A 19768-nucleotide genomic window follows, 5' to 3' on the forward strand; every position below is an offset into this window, starting at 1 on the left:
CTACAGGGATCCTTCTCTGCTGGATACAGTGCAGACCTGATTGCCCACATAAAGCATCGATTGTCTTCATTCTTCACGTTTACAATAGCCTTCTTCCTTTCTACCCACGTTGGTAGCGGTACGTAACTCCCCCCTCGTATGGGTACGTACCTGGCTATACTTATCTCTATTCCTTCAACCTCCTCTACTGTCCAACCCGATCCTTCTTTCGTGTAGTTAGACAGCGACTCCATTATTGCTTCTAAGGCTTCACTGAGTGACCTATCCAGATTCGTGGATTCTAATATCACTAACGACTTTGATCGCAACATTGCTGTCGTCATTACCTCGTCTTTTGATAAACTTACTTCTACCATTATGCTCGCTTTCAGGGCTCCTAATTCTTCTATACCTTTTCGGAGAGTCCTTTTAACCTTCCTTTCTGACTGACGCCAAAACTGTCTAACGTCAATCTCACCGTTACCGGGTATTGACACCGTGCTGAAGTTGCTTTGGGATTCCATCTATATAATAGGAAATATTTTATACCTAATACCAAGCACTTTTTAAGTCGTCGTAGTCGTACTCACAGTCCTGACAATGCCAAAACAATTTAACCTTAGTCTCAAACTTCTTACCACATCCACAATCATAACTGCTCATACACTTCGTCTTCATTTTCAAATGCCTTTTCAAATCCGCTTCTTTCTTAAAAGTTCTCTTACATTCTTCGCACTCCATATATAGACTAACATATTTGCGCTGTTGCCCCCAACCACACTTGGAGTGGGGATTGTCCGTAGGTGGATTTTTGACACGGGTCTTGCCCGTGTTGAGATTGCGCTGGAACCCCCATTCCCTATACTACTACCTTGCGTTCTACTTGTCGCTTATTATTAAGAAAATGCTTCAACTCGTGAAACATCACCGTCTCGGGAGCACAAAACACACTGTTTCCCTCGGTCCCAGTAAATAAGAGTTAACTATTAAAGGATCAAAAGGCCCTCATTTTGAAAACAGAGCATGCGCAGAGCAGGGTCACACCTTATTAGGCATAATACTATTCTTCCCAGTAGACCGAGGCAGTAGTAATTTTTTTATCGCCTTCGTAGCATCTGTTATGTTAACCGCTAACAGCAAGTGCATTTGAAATCATCCACGTGATGCCAATGATCTAACAAGTGGGCAGGTTTCTTACAACACTTGATCGAAGTGCAGTCAAGTTTTTTTCACGTGGTGTAAAAAAAAAAACTTGTCCACTTTGGTATTGACCATATGTATATGATTGAAAGAGATCGTGCTGGAACCCCTAAAAGGTTCACAAAGGAAATACCTATATTCAAGCGACCTGAACCCCCTTCCCCAGTGGGGAGCACACACGTTTATAGCGTGGAAATGACCGCCAAAACAGGCAAAATCAAAATATTTATTCAAATTTTTCGATCGCAAAAACGTCCTCTACTCTTGCTATGCCACTGTCCGCACAGGTCCATTTAATACATTCTAGTTCTTAGGGGAGGGGGGAGGGGGTGGAAAACAGGTCTTTAATGCAGGGGATAACCAGCTGAAGTATGGGCTGTACAAGTAAAATAAAACAAATTTATGTTAATAACCTGTTTAATTATCAACAGTCACTACCATCTTTTACAAAACTAATATTCCAATGGTATACCTGCACTATATAAGGTCTATAGGAAGAACAATTTATTTATACAAATCATTTAATCACACGGAGATATCTTGTCTATCTGCTACTGGCAGACAGGCCACTCGCTTGCGAGTCACTCAAGATAATTTAAGCATAATGTACCCTTGGGGGAAGTACCATGGTGTGTGCATAGAAGTGAATGAGAAGGCTTATCAATGGAGTAAGAAATAAGAAAGTTTGGAGTCATTATGCTTTACTATCAAAAGTCCAATGTTAGGTGCAATGGCATAAGGTTATTACATCGACACCAGCCTCTTCGCTTTAAGACTTGTTGACGTAATAACCTTATGCAGTTGCCCCTGACATTGTTCTCTTGGTGCCACTTCCTTGTTTCTTACTAAGTGATAAGCATAGCAGTCTTAACACCTTCTTTGCCACAATTATCCATTGTTACTTGAACCAATCACACACCATTTTTTTATACACTAAGAGAATTCTGTTACAACATAATCAACTATAATTATTTCTATTGCTTACTGTGTGAAAAGAATTCTAAGATCTTCCCCAGAATCAAATTATCTACAATTGAATCAACAAAAAATAATTGAAAAACTTCATGAAAGAATTGTACTGTATCCAAAAAGTCGTTATTGAAGAGATCCAAGGAAAAGCAGTAGGCAATTTCCTTAAAAATGCTACACTTGAAGCACTGTTTGTCACCAAAAAGTTTGGAGCCATGTAGCATAGTCCACGGTTCTCTTCTTTAAAATTTGTTAACATGTGGATACAATCTTCATGAAATTCTAGAACTGTTAAAAATTCACAGTTAACATTAGAAATTGAAACTTTTCCCCTCAATTACATTAATAAACTTATCTACAATTGGTTTTACACCCATGGAAAAATATTGCATCAATCCAAAAAAGATTTAAAGGAATCAATGCATGCCAAGATTCTTTGTAAAGTTAATTTACATTAAAGTTTATCATAAGGTCTAATCTTAATTAATTAATTAACAAAATGGAATAGACTTACTTTCAGTTGGCTAAACACCTGAGAAGCAAATGAGGTTTTTTGCTTTTCTCATTTTAACATTGCTTTGTAATATTAGTGTTTTCGCAACTAAAGTACAAATACTAATGAGTGCATGTCTATTGGCATGCAGTACTATACCTAACTATAATTCTATAAATGAATAATCTTATGCTAAATAAGCAGTAACTAAAGTACTTTTTGCTTTCTTTAACCCTAAAAATTCACATAGATTACAAAATAGCCTTGCCTTTTTAGCATGTGAAAATTGCTTGAAATTCAAAAATATCACTCTACAAATTTATCCTGACTTTAGGAAAAATAGACCAGAAATTTTGTTCAATTCTCATGAAAATTCAAGGGTTGACATAAATACATTTACCATATTTTACCCACTTACACAACATTAACTTGCAAGAAAATAAGTATGTAATGGATGCACACACGTATAAACTAACAAGTAACTAAAACTTTATAAATATGATAACAGTTAGAACTGAAAAATGCTCAAAAATAATATCTAAAACAACAACTAGAGTGATCAATAAAGGCTCATTTTCGTTTTTGAAAGAAATTGTTTTTTAGAATTCTACTTCTTTCTTGCTTACTGACACACCAAATACACATGAAACATTGCACGCATTGCTACAAACAATAACACAGCATAGCCAGTCTAACTCATTCCTAGAGTGCACACCATATATCTGTGAAAAGTTAACTAACAAAATTGTACAAATTAGTGCAAAGTTTTGTAGGTTTATGGCGGTCTAGAGTGCAAGCCATATATCCATGGAATAGCACAAGAGCCAAATAGTACTAAACACATGTATTTCTTGTATTTTCAATTGTTTCATTGGTGCTATTTTGTACTAATTAGTACTATTTCAAGGATATATAGTTTGCACTCTACTGAGGTTTCCTAAACTTGCTGATTTCTGCAGATTTGTGCAATTTCTTGCTACATTTTCACGGATATATGGTAATGTAATCTAGCATTACACTAGCACATCTAAACAGATGACACAAATCATGCTCTCCAAAGCTTTTTTAAAAAAATTAAAAATCATTTTCTACAAATTTTTTTCTAGGCTAGATTGCATTGGGAATCACAAAATAAGGGGAAATTTTGTATCTTTTCTTTTAGACAATTTCAATTATAAATTTACATCAATAGATCACTAAAAAGGATCATAATTTCATTGCCAAGATTCTACATTCTAGAGTAAGTAATAGAGTACCTTGTAAAACTGCAATACTAATTATTAATACTTAGTTACTGTACATTATTGATCCAGTGATATGATGTAGGATAGGAAGAGGGTTGGAAAAGCTGGTATTACAGTTGAATCTGCAGTCATATATTCTTTTAGTGTTCTTGATATCTCGAAAGCAAGGCTAATGGGGGAAAAGGGGTCACTAACTAGTTTTCACAGCTAGTACGTACTATGGTAAATTTCTTTTATCGACCAAAAATAGCAGCCAAAAGTTTTGTTATTTCATTTGCCTCTAGCAAATGATTGCCACATGTTCTGAGCATTTGTGTAGTTTTTTTTTTTTTTCACTTCCATTATTCACATAGCATTTAGGAGGAGAAGATTGTCATTGATGTTCTTGAGAAAATTATTCTTCCCAGGGCTGAGGTTAAAAAACTCTAATGAATGAATAATATTTCTAAAGAGGGTTAAAAACAAAGACTTATTTCAAGAGTTTTCAAGAGTTTTGATAAATTCTACTGAATTACAGCAAACTTGCCCACAGACCAACTCAATTTTTTATGTAAGTAGGTCTGTAGGCAAGTAGGTCTGTAGGCAAGTAGGTCTGTAGGTGAGTTCACTGCTTCCTTCTCATCTTCACATCCCACTTCCTATTTCCTCCGTCATATCAGAAGAGTCCAATTTAATTGCGTACCTGTGCACATTAGGTAATTGGGCTAAAATATGCCGAACAACAATATCTATAGTGAGATTCTAGAATAGAAATAGTAATGGTTCTCATTTCTATTCTGACAGGATTAACTTAATCTATGCATTCAATTCTCAATTAATCATCTTATTAAATGTTTAAAAGGTTTACTTCGTGTTGCCTACACCGTGCTTTCTTACCACAAAGGAGTCTGGAAAAGAGGGGTGCGAAGAGGAATGGGCACCACTTCCTGTTTCCCAGGCTCCACTCAACAAGAAAGCCACAAGAAAAAGACTTGGTGTCATACTCAAAGACATGCATCACATCTGTTTAGAGTCATAAATTTGGACATGGTACATAATATTGTTGGGGGAAAAACACTATCAAAACATTTTGAAACAAAGAGCAGTGTAAACTAGATGCTAGATACATTATAATTATTTTTAAATTTATCAATATAGAAAATACCCATATCTTGTATTCATCATCAATTGTATGTCAAGACATCGTCTTTCCTACATGAATGGCATGTATTCAGCGTTGGCCCATCTATGACATCATCTTCCCCTCCAAAATATGAACCACACCCATTTCTGTAGGAACCAATGCTGCCAAAGGCATTGAAACTGCCTGTTCTGACATCATTCATGCGAGACATGTGAAATGGACAGCTTGCAGATGTCCGTGGACGTAATTTAGAGCTGTAGCTCATTGGACGATTGGACACCAGCCCTGCCTTTTGAGCATCCTCATAAGCTATTTTTTGGGCTAATCGTCGGTCTTTGAGTTCTTGTTGTTCTTTATTTTGTTTAGCAAGGAGTTTGCGGCGTTCATTGATTAATCTTTCATGCTCGGATATTCGACTACGTTTCATTTCTTCCTCCTCTTCCAAAGCCTGGGCTTCTAATGCAATACGTCGATCATTTTCCTCCTGAAACATTAACAGAAAAACTCATGTTAGCCTATTATTCAAAATAACTCAACATAGTGCTTGCAAGCCTTTGGATTGAATTAATAATGTCGCAATGGTAGTAAACATGAAGTATAGCATCGACTGCTTTATCAGATGGAGTAAGAAAAGGCACTAGAAAAAAGGAATAACAGCAAACCAAAAGCTCTGAATGCTACGAATTTGTCATAATCAATACATACTGTAAAAAGTTTGCGCTTGCACTCGCTTGATGCCATGCGCTTCACGCTAATGCACGCTGCACGCGGTCAAAACTGCAGACCTGTTCTCTTCTGGCCTTGCTTCGTTCTTGTTCTTCCAGCTCTCTTCTCTGCCTGATTAAGCTGTCACCCTTGTCAATGGCTTTGCTGTCAAGTGAAGATGTCTTGTTTTCTTCCTCTTGCAGGCGACGAGCAATCTGTTCATCTTTGTTAATTTGTTCTGCATCAATCCTGTAAAAATGATTTTGATTACAAAATTAATCTTGAGAATATGACTTGCTAATTCAAGAGCTTCTCTTCCCTCCCTACACCAGAATAAAAACCACCGTCCCACAATTCCTGGTAGTCCCTATCCAATAACTGAAATTATAGTAGTTCAGTAGTTCAGTAGTTTAGTAATAATATTCATATTTAATATATTTTACCTTTCAAATCCTGATCGGCTGTCAACCAAGGGCTGGTGCCACAATTTCCTCATCTTAATGAATTAAAACAATAAGATTAATAACATAAATATATCAAAATATACTAACTAATCATTGCTCTCTTAATTGTATTTACTGTATAACAGCTATTAAATTCATAAACATGAGAACTCTGTAGCTGCAAGCTATAGGCTGAAATTTGGTTTTTCGTTGCTCTCAATCAAAAATATGAAAGGTACTGACTGATTAGTTTTAATTGATGGCAAGAAAAACCAAATTCAGCATGCAGCTAGCAAGTTTCATGTTTATAAAAATAGCAGTGACGTAGGAGAAACTCCATAACATGGCTACACACACAGTATATCTAGCATTCAAGTCTGGCATGGCAAAATTACCTCTCCATTCCATATTGAGTCTGATAACGATGACTTGGCAGTAGAAGCCTTATCAAAGATATATGTCTGTAATATCTTATCCCCATCGCTACCACTACACCAGCCAACTGGACTCTCTTGACGAGGTGACAGACTGGAAGACGACGACTGACTAGCTGCAGGAGAGTGACTCAGGGGAGAAGCACTGCCGACTCCACTACTAGCATTAGACAGGGTAGTGTCTTTTCTCTGGGATACAGGCTTGTAATCTCGTAACCAGTCATCAAGGTAATAGTCCCTTGTGAGGTGATCTGTTGTTTCTTCACCTAGGTCACTTGTACGTGGAGAGTCTTGAAGCTGGAAAATACATAGATATCTTCATTTTCCATACAAGAATAAAAACATATAAGAATGGTTAAAATAGCAAGGATTAACAACTACAAGTTAGTCTTCCTCTAGTTTAGGATTTTTAAATTTACAAATTCAACAAGCAAGAATGAAATTCTCTCAGGGTTGGTGCAGAGGTAACCACTTAAAATTCAAGGACTATTCAAGGAGTATACAAGGACCCAAAAATGAATTTTCAAGGAGTATGTTCAGCTAACTATGCCAAGGTTTTACATGGTGGTTGCACATGGTCGACTTTCAGATTTTCCAATCTTTCTGACTAGGTCTATTTCAGAACCATGCAAGTAATGATCAAACAATAAAAATTCTACAAGTCAAGAGCTTTTCAAGTGCCCTTGAAAACGTGAATTAAATAGCATCATAGCATCCCCCTCCCCCACACCCCACACCCACCAAAATTTGTGGCAAGACTTTAGGATGAAGAGAGGGTCCTTTTATTACCTTTTTCATTTGATATATAATTATTACAATAATATTCATATTATTTCAGCATTGAGAGCATGTAAAAATCCTGGTTCACCCTTGGGAAGATAATAGAGTTAATTCAGTAAAGTTCTACATAACCTACCTCCATTTCATCAGGAATGTATGGACTTCTCTTGACATATTTCATTTCCTCTCTTAGTATCCTTGCATTGATATTCGGCATAGGATAGCTGTCTACATACAGCTCAGGCCTACTGTACGGCCCTGGTCCATACTGGTAGTAGTCATATGCTGCTGCATCAGGACGGCAAGACGTATTTGGCATACCATATGGCATGCTGTCATGATATGGATACCTTCCAAAGCTAGCAGGGTGGACACTTCCTTGTGCACTAAAAACAGATTATACAGAATGAATGAATTGATTGTAATGAGAAAAAATGTCCTGATATCTCTCTAATCAGCTTCATTAGAGAATAAATAATCTTAAAATGGAGTAAACCAGTGCTTAAAATAGCAGCCAGTAATAATGACCGACCAAATTAGTTTTAGTTTGGTCATACCTTAATTTCTAACTCAACATTACTGGTCAAAATGATCCACAAAGCAAAAATTTGACGGGACAAGATACAATATCTTACAGCCAGCGGTTACTATTTCAAGCTCTGAGTACACCGATATAGGTAGAAGCTTAGAAGAATAATCTTATGTTGATCTTCATGGTCTATAAACAATAGTTAATAATATCTATTAATTACCTATAGTTGTATGGTTCTTGGTTAGTTCCATATCCTGAATCATATGACGGCATGTACCCCGTTGTTCTACGAGGCATCTGAGGATCAAACTGACGTGGGCGCACCCTGCGTAAAGGCATTCCATTATCGGCATGTCCATTGAGCATGCTGTCACGTGATCCATTTATACTGTCCTCTTGGATTGTCAGTGGAGAGCTGCTAGGTGACGGTAGTAGCCCTGGTGGAGGGCCTATGCAACAAAAGTTAACAACAAAGTTACTATAAGAGTGTCCGATGTATAATCTGTTATTTTCTTGATATATAAAGAAACTATAAGCATGAGGGGGTGACATCAACCCTATCCCTACCTATCATCACTATTCCATAAAAATATTTACTCAAACGTTACCTTTATCAACGATCCCTGGGGATGGTAGAGGGACAGATCCAGTAGAAGGATAGCCATTACTTGGGTAATAAAAACCATTACTTCTCTCCCCATTTGAAGGGTATGACATTCTTTGGTTCTCAAAGGAAGAAGAAGAATAGCCTTGTGGGCCAGTGGTGTGGATGTTCATCTGTTTTATTCTTGGCATAGGATCTGGGTTGACCCTGCGATACTGGTGCGGGGTGGGTGCAAAGGAGTTAGCTCCTAGTTCACCACCTACTAAAAAATCAGTACATTATTTTACAATGAGTAATACTGCCACAACAACAGTCAAATACAGAATTCAACACTGAAGAAAATTTGGGTTTTATCGGATACGAAAAAACAAGAGAAATCCAAACAATTCCAAAGGAAATGAGAGAACCAAAAGTAAGTAAACCTTCTCATATATGATACACGAGAAGCATTAATGATATGCATTGCTAATGCACTACTGTTTGCCTCATTGGCTAAATGCTTAGACTTGTAACCCAAATGGTCTACAAGTCAATAGCCCATGAGGCTGAATGATGAAGGCTGAATATTGTAATTATTCCAAGGGTTTTCTCCAGCTTTTTTAATACTTTTCCCTCCAGAAAAACGCCTTTAAGCATCTCTGTCCAGCTTCAGAATGGCACATTAAAATCAAAACTTTCAAAACTTAAATTTAAGGTATAAGTATTGAGCCTCTAAGAAGGTTACTTACAAGGTGATGATCTTGCCGACCCATTCATCTGCTGGGATTGAGTGGCTCCACCACTGGAAGCTTGGTCCAAACCACTTTCCATGGAAGAGTAGCACAGATCTGATGACATGGACGACGGACCTCTTGCAACAACATTACTCTTGGTTTTTGTTCTTCTTCTTCCAAATCTGAAATAAAAATAAGCAATATAGATGCCTGTCTTCGAGAACTATCCACTTGTACTATGAGTTACTGAAATGTCATTACTCAGAAATGTTAAAAATAACAGCTGGCGAGTCGCTGGTCATGATGGCCAGCCGAAATAGTTTTAGCTTAGTCATGTACCTCCTTTTTGGCTAAATGTTAGTGGTCCAAATGACTGGCAAGACAAAGATTTGACTAGACAAGTTCCAACTCTGACCAGACATTATTCGATGACTAGCCCTTTATTTTGACAGTACTACCATTGACACTTTCAAGTCCCTTTTTTTCGGCATATAACTGCACTGAATCATGAAATGTTTACTTATTTATATATAAGTTAAGTTAAGCTCATGTTACATATTTATGTTTCATTTAGGACCCAGTTGAAAACCATATTGTATGAAATGGCATCCTAATGAAACAACATCCTAGTAAACAACAACTGTAACCTCAACAACATCAACAACAACAACAATAATAACAGCAACAACAACAACAATAACATGAACAACAACATTAGGGAGAAAAATAAAAACCTACTTTTCCAGTTCTTCTTCAGAGTGTGCAAAGGAGCACTGTGAACCTCTGGGACAACCACCTGGTTTCTGTTGATCTCTGCACAAGCTGGTTTTATATTTGCTGTAATTGTGGTTTGGCTAATGTTTATAAAATGAAAACAACAAAGTTAGAATTTGAATTGTTAGCTCTATTTAAGAACAGCATTGAAGGAAGTCCTACAAGTTTTCCTAAAAATCGATGAGAAGCACAGGTGGCATGCACTACTAATGTGTCACCTCTCACTAATGCAGCCCAGGTTCGAGTCCTGCCGGGTGTTCTATGTGAGTAGAGTTGTTTATTGGCTCTCGCCTGTGCTTTGAGGGTTTTTCTCCTGTTTCTCCAGTTTTCCTCCCTCCACAAAAATCAACTTCTAAATTCCAATTCGATCTTTGGGCTTTTACCTAGTTGGAGCCTGGCTCCAATGTGATTTTCCCAAGCTGTGAACAATACAGATAAAGCTAATAGATAGATAGCTAATAGATAGATAAGAAAGTCACCTGAGGTGGATCCACTGAACCTTTCATTTTGTTGCCATATGTCTGATAGGAAAATAATTTGACTACATTAAAATCACTTCAGTAATGGTTGTAGTTTCTAGTTAGTTCTCTCCTGTCCTTCAAGGCTTTTTCTCCAGATTCACTGGTTTTCCTCCCTCCACAAAATTCAAACCCTAAATTTCAATTTGATCACAGAACGAGAACCACAGGTTAGTTAGCCACTGGCTATTATGTGTTACCCTCGTAAAACTATGGCAATTTTTTTCTTTATAACTCAGCTGTTCTCACATTTTTTCATTACTTTTCAATTATAACACTCTCATACATATGATTCTCACATTATGTAAGGTAGACACGCCATCCAGTCTACACCATCGCCTGATGAAGACTAGCAGTTTGCAGTCAAAACGTTGCTGACCTCTACAAATGACCCTCAATCGTGAGACAAATGAATAAGTATCATTTATTGATTCTCAAATAATGTGCAATTATACTTAGTTATCCTTCCATTCATCCACCATTTCTTCATTCCTTCCCTCTTTCCTCTCCTCTCTCACTCCCTATCTTCCTCCCTTCCTAGTAAATTAATTCTACTTACCCTTGCAAAGTTCACCAGTCCACTGACTACTGCGTGGACAGCATTCATTGCTTCCTCCAGCTTATCCCAGGTAGGTGCAACGGCTTCTAAAATAATTTAAAACACAATGCTTTAATTATAATTTGCTGCTTAAGGAAACCCCTTTACAAGATATTATGTGTAGAGTATCCAGGTGATCTTGCCTCAAAGTGCGCAAAGGATTATTCAAGTCAAACAGTTCCTAATACCCAGTCTCCTATTTCATTATATCTCACGGTAATCAAAATGGTGACTGGTGACTAATTAAGACAACAGCGATTTTGCTTACTTTTGTTGCATTTATACTTTGTCTTTATTCATTTTAACTGCTGATAGAGCAAGAGGGGGCTTTTGTGATAAATGTAACATAGAATGTTTCAATGTAAAGTTATATTTCAGGACGTATTTTGGAAAGGTTAAATCGAAATATGACTCCATTTTGAAATTCATCCTGGAACTTTTGGCGATGCAACAAAAATGCTTCTGATTGGTTAAAAGTAACCGGTGCATGAGATAAAGTACCTTGGATATGTGTGGTATACATGTTATTGGCAGTCTACAATTTGTCAGTAATGGGTTGGGAAGTGGTTAGCATCAGTATTGACAAGTGTATGTAGTCAGTTATTGGGCAGCAAACAGTTGGTAATGCCTGATACGTGGTGTATTACACTGAGATGGTAAGTGTCTGGGGACGTTTGGAAGGGAATTACAATTTACATGTAGCTGCTTTATTGCAGTCTTAATCCGTCCATCATAATCAATGACAGACAGCTTAATTAATGAAACTGGTTGACAATATATGACGAGAAGTTGAGAAGCACTCCAAGTCAACTTTGAACAATGTACAATGCCTGATTTATAAGTATCATATCAAAACCAAATTCACTCTAGTTACCTGGTGAAGCATCAATATTTGAAAGTAGTTCAAAATGTGGTCTTAGCTTGATCAGTTCACCAGGGTCATTGGATCTTTGTAATGCGAATATCAACTCTATGATGCTTTGGGAGAAGGACTGTGGTGTTTGGAGCTGTTAAGAAAAATATTGTTATTAGACGATTATTGATAATAATTAGGAAACAACTTAACGCTGACTGCATACATATTACATAAATCACGCTTAATATTAAGCAATGATGAAATATCTATTTTTCTCTATAAGGGTACAAGGTTTTTTATTTTCACTTACAACAATATAAATTAATACATAAAAAAGCATAAGGGTAAATAATTATGGTGATAGAGTGCAGGAATACAACCCAAAGGGTTAATGAAGAAGCTTCCTGCACCCTAGTATTATTAGGAAAAAATATGGTTGAAAGTAGCGGAAAAGAGACTATTACTATAAAGTGATATCTTCACATGCGAAGATAATAAATCATTATGATATTATTAGAAATCATTAATTATAGTAATAATCCATTAAAATTGTATTTTTAATTACATATTAAACAGAATACTACATGGCCGCTTTGAGATAGGGATTTTCTCTCCTCGTGTTGAGGACATGTCTTACTCTTTGCTAAGACACATGTAAGATATCACCTTGACGCATGTGCCACCACGCAATATCCGCTATATATTGGACAAAAATAGAGCATGTACAACAATGTCCTGATTCTTAAAAAAATATGAGCACAAAATATACTACCTTGTCAATGATAGATTGCATGTGGGATTTGTGCTCCAGATCACCGTACAAGACAGACGACCATTGCTCAGGAGATATACGAAGCCCTGCTTCCATTGCTATCTGTACTATCTGAGCATCATGCTCTCTGCGAAGAGCGTCATAGGTCCGGAACTACACAAATAGGAAACAAAAAATAAACAATTTAGTCATAAGATGTACAATAAGTATTGAAACTGTAAAAAAGAACACTTTCAAGAAAAATTTCAGTTTTTTTCTGATGAAGAAGAAATGTCCGGAAAGTCAGCATAGTTTAAAAGGATGTTGTTTAAGTTTTCTCCTTATTCGCTTGTTTTATTCCACACCCACACAGTCCAAATGTACTAGTTACCACTAGTATATACACTATTTATACCAGTATTATGAAATGTACTTTTACTATTTATAGATTATTATATTTTCTTTAAAGGCAATTAATGGCTAATAATAATATGACATTAGCAGGAGTCAAAGGTATAGCTGAAACTATCTGTGGTAGGTTAGGAAATTGAATTCATTTTAAGATCCTTGCGTTTAAATACTCGTTGATCAAATTTTGAATACATTTTTCTAGAACACATATGAAGAGTCAATCTTGGAGTTAGTTCAATGATTGAGTATTGTATAAGCAAGCATGGTAATAATCATTTTTTCAACTAGAGATAACTATTTTCAACCTACCTGTTCTTTTAGCTGCATCAGAGAAGAGTCATCATCTCTCTTTGTCACAACAAAGCAAGAAGCTCTGTAGAGTAACTGGACAACATGGCCAATGCTTGTTTTTGATGCCTGAGGAAACATTGACTCCAGTTTTTGGACAACAAACAGCACAAGTACCTTTCTGCATAATGCCTCACCACCTTCCAATGCAAGCAATATCAATTTTAATGCCTCCTCCTGCATCGCTGGTCCAAGAAACTGGCAACCACGGTTACGAACAGCAGCCCAAAGATTTGCCGACAGCTGTTGTGGGTTCTGATGCAAGAGCATTAGTTCTGTGACTGTGCGCTCACCAAGACTTCGTGCAGCTCTCATTACACGTGTTCTACCTTCCTCTTCAGCTAACTGGCAATTAACGAGATTAACGAGTTTCCTCTGCATTGGCCTTGTTAATCCTGTGTTGCCATTAGCTCCATTACTGGCTGTAGTACTCCCAGAAGCTCCATTGCTTGAGGCACTGACAAATTTTAGGTACAGTGCCAGTTCTTTGATTTTTCTTATAGCATTGAGATACATAGTTTTGTTCTCCTTTATGCATTCAATATCTGGTATGCCCTCGTCTAAATCTTGTACTCCAACCAACTGGAGCAAAGCAGTATTTACCGGCAGCTTGTCAATGTCTATACTGACGGCTGCCTGATCAAAAGGGCACTGGGTTTTATGTAAAGTCGAAAGGCAAGCCTTGCACATCGTATGGCCACATCCTAAACTGATGGGTCTTCGAAGGCTGTCATCAAATTCATTGCAACAAATCGGACAGGTAAGGAATTCTGTCCACTGCGGTGTTTGAATAGGCATCTTGGATGTCAATCTAAAAACAGTTGTCTACAACTGAAACTCTTATACCATTGGTATGCTGCAAGAAAGAAAAACAAGCAGACATAAGTAAGAATAACTGACACCACATGCGAGTCCACCATGTATGTACATGTAGACCTATCTGCCTCGTGTACATAGAGAAACAAGACAGCCCCTTCATCTCAATATAATTCTAGTCCACCCCAAATATTTTGATACACTCCATGAAAAATCCTCAAGTAACTTGAACTTTTAATCATAAAGGTTCAAAAGATTTGAAATAATATAAGTTCAATATGATATACATTTTTAAATCCTAATTTTTGAAAATACTATTGATAAATTCCAATGATTAATACTTATTGAGTGAGACCAACATTAGCATACATTATACAAAGATGTGAAAGTGAAAACCCTCATATTCAAATGAAACCATTCAAATCATCAAACTATACTTTACTTTAATACTCTGCATGTAATCAACATCCTTAGCGACATAATTATTTTATCTTTGACCGAGTATGAGGTTGTGGGATTACTTCATGCATTGGAACAGTATCCCGTGCAATGAAGCCAAACTGAATCCTATACATTCTGTGCTCTCAGCAAGATACAGGTAAGTCATGCATAACATCCTGTCAGTTGTTCGCTTTGGCAATGGTCAAGCATAAACATGACTTCCTCTTTCAATTTCTTAAGGGTTTTGAGCAGACAAGAATAAAGATTAAATAAATGGATAGACTATCTGAACTACAAATGCATACCTACTGTATACAGATTAATCAAGAATAATTCTTATAGAAAGTATACCTGAATATTTTGATCAATTTTATAAAGTTAGCTGAGCTATATATATACACAAATAAAGATGACATCCTTAGACAAATTTGAAGGTCTCAATCATCAAAGTAAAGTATGGATTTGTATCAGACTCATTTGTACTTACTAGTTTATTATATTCTTGAACATGGCACAAGTAACTCACTTTAAGCAAAATCATTCTGAATTTCAACAGATCTGGAGATGTTTAATCATGGACTGTAGTTGTTTTACCACCAAATCAATCAATTAATAAGATTATTTGTGAAAGATATTTCAAAGCTATTTTACAAGCACACTACTTTACTGCTTTTATATGAATGAGTAAAAAATTTAATATCCTAACGAAAAGATGTTATTGAATCCAAATTTCCCCTTTACCACTGATGCATATTCACATGCAAGGGGATTTGAATAATTTAAACAAATGTTATTGTAAGTAAAGATTTTTGTTCTAATTACTTGGTAAAATGTACAGTAATGAATGACTCCTGCTGTTAAAATAGACAAACACAGGAAACCAAGTCAGAACAGGTTTCATTCAATGAATACTATTAATAATAGTGGCGAGAGTGCTCGCCTCTCATCAAGGCAACCCACGTTCGATTTCCGGACTTGGTGTCTTATGTGAATAAAGTTGATTGTTTGTTCTCTCCTGCGCATCAAAGGTTTTCTCCTGGTTCTCTGGTTTTCTGAGAACTCTCAACGTAAATCGACTTCTCAGTCCCAATTAGAATTCAGTGGATGAAGAGCCTTTCTGTAACTGTCATCCTGACTGTTGATATCATTTTATTTTAGAATAAAATACAGGTCCTTTTGCCCCTCTACTCTTGTACTATGCCAAGACTTAATTTACACAGTCTTTAATATCATTAAGATTTTTAATATTCTCTGTGTTGCGTGTAAATTTGTGCAGGGATTTCAACATGTACAAAACACTATTTAACATGTTTCTGCCACAGAAGTCTATAAATTTAAGCTCCTAAGTCACATACAGCAACACTATTCAATTTGTTAAAGCTATACTTTATCTTAACACATTATCATTTAGTTCAAAAAAGAGGGTCTAATAGGAAATAATGTTTCTCCTCATTTCTACGTGCAATGAAGGATAAAAAATACTATTTTAGGAAGCAAGTAATTATCACATGACATAACATGACTGCTATATGTCCATACAAGCTACAATACTGAAAAAAATACCCAAAAATATTATTTGACATATTCATATTTTGGAATAATTAAGACTCATAAATTTAACCATACTACATGTAGTGTTCCAGTGATGCAAGAGGTGTATTTTGATGACCAACTAAAAAGAATTTTAAATAACTATAAATAATCAATTGTTAGCTGTTCATCCTAGGCATCGTCAAGTGTGTTTTTAAAACAAATGCAATCAATATTCCTTAAACATCATGGTAGATGAAACAGAAACAATATTATCACAATAAAGGATTTCAAACTTCTGATATGTAGGCTATGAGTTGATTTGAGGTGGAATTAAAGATGACGAAGTATAAGTTGAAATATAAGCCTGACAAATAAGGACTATGATTAGGGTGTAAATCCATGTGACTCTTCAGGAAGCAACAAGTCTTGTGCATGCATTCACAGATCAAAACACATCAGGAAAGTATAGCTACACATTGGTATATCATACATCAAACTCACATCTAAATTGAAAGTTGTTAAAACTTGCTCTCGTTCTTTGTTCTCACTCATCTCTAGATATTCTAACTTTTATATTTAAATAGTGCTACACTGCAAACGTTTTGCAAAGCATAAGGTATAAAACTTAAAGTAACTTATTAAGTATCTTAAGTACCATTATTCTAAAAGGTACAGCACACTAATAAACTACAACTAGAATGCATTAATGAGTACTGTATGCTTTCATTTTCCTAGGGGTGCTATTATATAAATTTCAAGACAGCAATATTGCCTGTTCTGAAACTACATTAGACACCCACAAAATTATTTACATCAATTCTAAACCCATTAATAAGCAGCCCAAAAGAAGAGCCTTAATTTTTTTGCTTCCCAAGTGATTTTTTTTCTAAAAGAAATAATTAAAGATGGGGTTTCAAGGACATAATTTATAGCTGAAAATGCATCCTGAACAAAAGGTGACCTTTTGAACTGCTCTACATTTTGATGACTCTCTTATAAGTACTATAAACAAAACTTAGGTAAGAATACTTAAGTAGGCCATGCATTTACATGTATCATACATAACTGTATCGTTCAAAATTTTCTAAAGATAAAAAGTCACAGCCTTGCATCCGTCACGAATACTTCGTATAGATGATGATGAAATGAAAATTCCCTAGGTGCGATTAAACAAATGGTGTGTGTAAGTTTTACAGATAGTTAAGATGTCGTTACTATGCCATTATCATTACTATGATCATCGTACAGGTGTAAAAATAAGCATTTTAATTGCATGGTATGGTACTCAATATGATGTCATCAATGACTCATCATTGCTATAAAAAAATAGGAGTTAAGAAATAGCATCAGAATATCATGAGGAATACTTTTAGGTAAACATTTAGATTGAATTTATTCTACATGTAATAACATGAACACTGTGCAGCCTCAGGAAATCCATTTGCAATAACTAACAATTACATATTTTGGTCCAATATATTCATATTCAACAGCCAGATACTCAATCATCCTTTGACTACTATTAACTTTAAGCCTAGGTATACATCAAGTAAGTAGAGCATTAAAAATCTAGACACAAATAAATTAAAAAAGTCAAATAGTGAAATTATTTTTAACTTCAAGTTCCCTTGGAGACAGTGTTTTTGCAGCAAATATTCACTTGGTAAAACACTAGTTGAAAATATCCCAATATTTGTGGATCATTCAAATGCCATCAAATTATGTGACAGACCCGAAAGTGAATAATCTAAGTAAAGCTGTGATTTGAATGATTGATAAAACATGTTCAGGCATGTCGGAGACACTATTTACAGGCCAGAGCAAAGATTTAGAGCCAATATCCCAAACTCTAACTCACTCTCCTCCTACTACCAACTATATCCTCAAAATTTCCACACTTTGAAACTTTTTAAATATTTTTTTTTACAAAACTATAAACACATTTACAGTACAACTGTATGGAAAGTGCAAATATTATTAAATTTATCTATTATTCAAGAAAATACCAAGTGTAAATATTGAGTTGCACCAAATCGTATTTTAGTAGCATAATTTAAAGTGAAAGTCAAATATATAACTTCTTCTAGGTTCAGTTAAAAATACAACAATTTAATAGAAATTCTGTGTAATTCTTAAAAAATCGATAAAAGGTTGTAATTTTCTAGAAGAAAAAGCATACAAGCCGTTGGGAGCGATAACCAATGAACCTTAAAATCAAATGGTTTCTATGCTCTAAACTTAAAGTTATTTAATCGTGACTCAAAACTTAATTTGAGAAAACAGATGACTAAGATTTAGTGTTACGTGACTCGATATTATTATGATTGCGAAAAAACAGTAGGGATTTTAAGAGAAAATTCGTTTTGAAGTGATCGCGTGAAGTAAGCCATTTATGTCTTCATCCAAAGCGAGAATTGAATCAAAACACCAATACTAAATATGAATTAACTATGGAAAATCTGAAGGGTTGTTTCACTATAATTCTGCCTAAAATCCCCTATCGTATCGAAAGTAAACAGCTAAATCACTGCTCGTTTTTTTGGAGCTCTTGAATACCTAGAAACAAGTATTGTGTGAGTAGATTTGAATTTCGGTCAAAACAAAAGACCACATTCCTTTCTTCATCGCAAAATTCTCTGCTATTTTCACAATAGGTCTTATTCTTTATAAATCCAGCTTTTAGAATGTCAAGCAACGTGAATTTTGCGTCCAGGGATTTAGAAATCATCCCAAGAGGAAAGGTTTGTAAAGGTATTTGAGGAGAAGGTTAGCATTCTTTAGTGGGCAAGAGAGGTTACAAGACCATTCCGTCATCAACTTTAAAAGATTTCTTTGTCCTCAAAAATTAAAGCCAAAAACTCCGAGTTCAAAGAATTGATTTCTAAAAAGCTAGATCTTAAATGTCTCAAGCAGGGGGGAATCTCCGTGAATATCAGTAAAAAATAACTGGATCCCAAAGGACAGACGTAATACAGAAGTATCGTCCTTGGATTGCAAAACTATACAGACATGAGCGAGCAAGGGCTGAACATCGTGCGCAATAATGCTCTAACAACTCACCTTAAACTTAGCTGAATGCTTATATGTACACGTCTCCAAAAGGTCTGACAACTTCTTGGAAACTTCGAGCTCCGAAAAAAAGCAAAAATTCCCCGGACAAACCAAGCAGCAACAACGCGCCTGATCAAGGAAGTCGGGTCTTTTTCTCTCCTTTGCAAAAGGAATTATAAAACCAAGTCGTTCGACACGCAAAAGATGTCGTTTTAAGAATCCTTATAACACTCCCAGTGGAAGTAGAATGCGAAGAAATGATGAAATCATTGCATGGGGTAAACAGCTTGCTTTTGTATCCCGAAAAAGTGGGAATATTTGGCTATCAGAATCGCCATTAGCTGCTGATCGAGTACTGTTTCTGTTATAACGCCATGACCGGAAAAACTCATGACGTGGGATCTCCCCTCGGGTCTGACATCACCTCCTCTACTATTGGCTAACAACTATAC

General features: G+C 35.9%; 1 protein-coding gene and 1 long non-coding RNA gene across 3 annotated transcripts; one reads left to right on the forward strand and one right to left on the reverse strand.

Annotated features, from left to right (window-relative positions):
* Positions 1-1578: 1578 nt before the first annotated feature.
* On the reverse strand, positions 1579-19711 carry LOC116294532 (uncharacterized). 2 transcript variants are annotated; one of them, XM_031702159.2, is made up of 15 exons: positions 19326-19711; positions 13437-14331; positions 12738-12890; positions 11984-12116; positions 11071-11156; positions 10473-10514; positions 9958-10073; positions 9235-9401; positions 8511-8765; positions 8123-8351; positions 7507-7756; positions 6552-6887; positions 6157-6209; positions 5794-5962; positions 1579-5492 (listed from the first exon to the last, which is right to left on the reverse strand). In XM_031702159.2, exons 2-15 carry the CDS (start codon positions 14271-14273, stop codon positions 5049-5051), a joined length of 3270 nt encoding a protein of 1089 aa, XP_031558019.1. In that variant the 5' UTR covers positions 14274-14331; positions 19326-19711; the 3' UTR covers positions 1579-5048. The 2 variants fall into 2 exon arrangements, with proteins under 2 accessions (XP_031558019.1, XP_031558018.1); XM_031702158.2 differs by having other exon boundaries at positions 8511-8768.
* LOC116294534 (uncharacterized) lies at positions 14714-15204 on the forward strand. The gene is made up of 2 exons (XR_004196935.1): positions 14714-14889; positions 14973-15204. It is a non-coding gene; the product is annotated as an uncharacterized LOC116294534 (long non-coding RNA).
* Positions 19712-19768: the final 57 nt, after the last annotated feature.

The sequence above is a fragment of the Actinia tenebrosa genome, unplaced genomic scaffold (genome assembly GCF_029948245.1).
Source record: "Actinia tenebrosa isolate PJP-AT-01 unplaced genomic scaffold, QUT_ActTen_1.0 PGA_scaffold9__36_contigs__length_13948895, whole genome shotgun sequence".
NCBI lineage: Eukaryota > Metazoa > Cnidaria > Anthozoa > Actiniaria > Actiniidae > Actinia > Actinia tenebrosa.